Source organism: Ascidia mentula, chromosome 7 (genome assembly GCF_947561715.1).
Source record: "Ascidia mentula chromosome 7, kaAscMent1.1, whole genome shotgun sequence".
Lineage (NCBI taxonomy): Eukaryota > Metazoa > Chordata > Ascidiacea > Phlebobranchia > Ascidiidae > Ascidia > Ascidia mentula.
The window spans coordinates 12,806,546-12,809,363 of NC_138572.1; the positions used below are offsets into that span (position 1 = coordinate 12,806,546).

Genomic DNA, 2,818 nt, shown 5'->3' on the forward strand with positions numbered 1-2,818 from the left:
GCAACGCCAAGATTAAACCAATCTTTCATCACTTACTAATGTAACTTGCCGCACTTGATATTCGCAGATTGACAAAAACATTCGTCACTTTTATCAAGGCAATCAATGACGTCATCACAAACACTTGACCTTGGGATGATCATGGGGTTGTTTGTACATTGAAAACATAACCGATGATTAAATGTGTGAGAACTACGAACATCCCTGTAGAAAAACATATTCCATGTCTGATAAAATTACAAGTTAACAATACTATGACAGAACTAACCGACAAATATAATAAAATACAAAGTTAACGCATCTGTGTGCCAATGTTTTTACCTGACATCTCCATTCTCCGAGGTGTAACACAAATCAGATTTATCATCACAATCGGCAACGCCGTCCCATAGAAACATCTGCGGAAGATTGCAATTCCTGCTATTTCGAACACATTTAAATCCATATTCATTATTCCAGTGTTGGAAAGCTGGACAGTCATTGCAAGGATCGCCATCACAAACAGTCGAACGTTTCCAGCAAACTGAATTCGAACACTGGAAGTGGGAGGGGCAGACGTCACACACCGTTATGCCAACGCATTTGATTATTCCTTTGCAAAACTCCTCCCCTCTTAGGGCGCATACTTTGTTTAAATTCCCGAAGTCATGCTTGTTTTCGCAACTGTAACAAGAGTATACACTGTCAACCAGTTTGGGTCGAAAAAGCCCAAAAAAATTGGGTCTGTTCATTGGGAAACCCAAAATATTTTTTGGGTTATTCATACCCCAAAATTTTTGGGTTAAATATCTTCTTACCCTATAGATTTACCCAATAATCTTTGGGTAGAAACACACTCGACCCAATTTTATCTGGTCACTATTTTGGGTTTAAATTCACTATACCCAGAATCTGTGTCATTTTTTGCACATTAATCATAGACATTGCACAGCTTGTTTTTTCGAAGAATTACATTTATTGTTTCTTGTTATTCTGTAGAAAGAACATGAACATTTGAAATAACTACAGTCAACACAAACAACTACAGGCTTATTTTGTCAAGTTGAAGTTTTAGCTCACGCACTGAATCATACATTGAGTTTTCAGGAATATTAAGCAGATATGTTTGAAGAAATTGCAGTGTTTTGGTAATATGTGGGCAGTATTGATAATTGAGAATATAATACACAGCAAATAAAGCTATGATGCCTTTAGAAATGCTGTCCACACTGAGCACAGGGTTCTTCTCCGCAAAAAGTGTATTTTTTTGCGGCAAGAAAATGTCTCCACATACAATCAACACAGTTTGTTGCCGATCTCCAAAGTCGGCCCTGATATCTTCAAATGTTGTGTTGGCCTAAATAGTAAAACAATTTAGTTACATACTCAGTTACTATTGGCCTGTTCTAAATAATAAGGATGCTGCTTTCCAATACCTAAATTGTACTTTTTACACTATGCCCAATTTTAAATAATTATGCACAGAATAACTTTTTGGGAGCAAATAGCCTTGCTAGTCTTGTGGATATAAAATGAGTACATTAGGTCAATAAAAAAATTGCCCTCACACTAATGACCTGGCCAATGACCCAAACAACAACAAAAATTTTCCATTAAAATATGAAATATGATTGCTTATACTTACAGGGCACAAATCTAGCAAATACCACTCCTGCCGACTTGCTGTTTTGTATTGGACTTCGATTAAGTACACAAAAGTAATCTTCTAACCATAAAGTGAACATCTACAAAAACAAAAATTTTGTAACATTTTTATGTGATAGTTTTTTCAGGCTTACCAGTAAAGCAATCATTCTCATCAAATGGCAAAAAGTCCAATATTTTTTTCATATAGGGTGTTTTGTTTGGTTTTCCCGAAGAATATTTAAAAATTGTTTGAAACAAGTTTTTGGCAATGCTGTTCAAAGCAGCTTCATCAGTAAAATTTTGTTTTCTTTTAAATTCACGAAGCAACTACAAGAAATAGAAATTACATTAAATTCAGTCCATAAATTTACAGTACCGCAGTCAAGCTATGGTTCAAAGCCGCTAAAAATTGGCAAGTCAGAAGAAGATTTAAAGAATCAGCAGTGGAGCTCTGACTTGTCAATATGTGGCTTTGATGTATATGTAACAAAAATACATTAAAATACAATTAACATACCTCGTTGTACATAGTTAAAGCTGGCCATTCTTTTATTAATGTCATAAAAGAAGGATTATTTTCCAAAACAAAGTTTTTGCGGACACAAAATGTTTCCTCCATTTTTTCTGCAATAAGTTTCTTATTGCGCAGCAAAGTTGTTTTCTCTCGCTTTCATACAATTACCTTCACAACGATTCAGTTGTATCTAAAGCTGCGGTCGTTTTAAACCAAATATGTTTTTATTCATTTGCAGTTTCATTGTTTCACGTTTTAAATTTCCAAGTTTTTACCAAAACCTTTAGACGGGCACATAGAAATGCATTCAGTCCGTCCAACAGTTTGGGGCAATAAGTCAAGCCTGCTGCCACGTCAGAGAACCTGAAAAGCTCGGGAGATTTACACCTTTGTGTTGTTTACGTCATTTCAAAAAAGATTTTTGGGAAAATATCGAAGTATTTAAACGAAGCCAGGGGAAATGAGTTGGTGATGTACAATGTTGAGTTACCAAAAAATGCTTTACTACAATCAGGGACATTTTAGACTTCAATAAAAACCCACAATGCATATCCGGCCTGAATCGTAGTGTTCTTTCATGATTTTTGGCTTGTTGCTACGAATTTTTCTGAGTAGTCATTCCGCAATCTTCATTTGTATTGAAATAATACAACAAACAACACATCTCAACATGTGGGT

At 35.3% G+C, this 2,818-nt stretch overlaps 1 protein-coding gene across 2 annotated transcripts; it reads right to left on the reverse strand.

Moving 5' to 3' along the window:
- Positions 1–943: 943 nt before the first annotated feature.
- Positions 944–2,258, reverse strand: LOC145909073 (uncharacterized). Of its 2 annotated transcripts, XM_082996392.1 has the most exons (4): positions 2,144–2,258; positions 1,779–1,953; positions 1,625–1,724; positions 944–1,336 (listed from the first exon to the last, which is right to left on the reverse strand). In XM_082996392.1, exons 1-3 carry the CDS (start codon positions 2,243–2,245, stop codon positions 1,684–1,686), a joined length of 318 nt encoding a protein of 105 aa, XP_082852518.1. In that variant the 5' UTR covers positions 2,246–2,258; the 3' UTR covers positions 944–1,336; positions 1,625–1,683. The 2 variants fall into 2 exon arrangements, with proteins under 2 accessions (XP_082852518.1, XP_082852520.1); XM_082996394.1 differs by lacking the exon at positions 1,779–1,953 and having other exon boundaries at positions 2,144–2,248.
- Between the last annotated feature and the right edge of the window lie 560 nt (positions 2,259–2,818).

What these genes read in the sequence shown, in the direction of transcription:
- LOC145909073 (XM_082996392.1), bottom strand. Translation starts at nt 2,245, where the DNA reads ATGGAGGAAACATTTTGTGTCCGCAAAAACTTTGTTTTGGAAAATAAT. An exon ending in CTTTAACTATGTACAACGAG is followed by an intron (nt 1,954 to 2,143) that starts GTATGTTAATTG and finishes TATTTCTTGTAG; the next exon opens with TTGCTTCGTGAATTTAAAAG. An exon ending in TGAGAATGATTGCTTTACTG is followed by an intron (nt 1,725 to 1,778) that starts GTAAGCCTGAAA and finishes TTGTTTTTGTAG; the next exon opens with ATGTTCACTTTATGGTTAGA.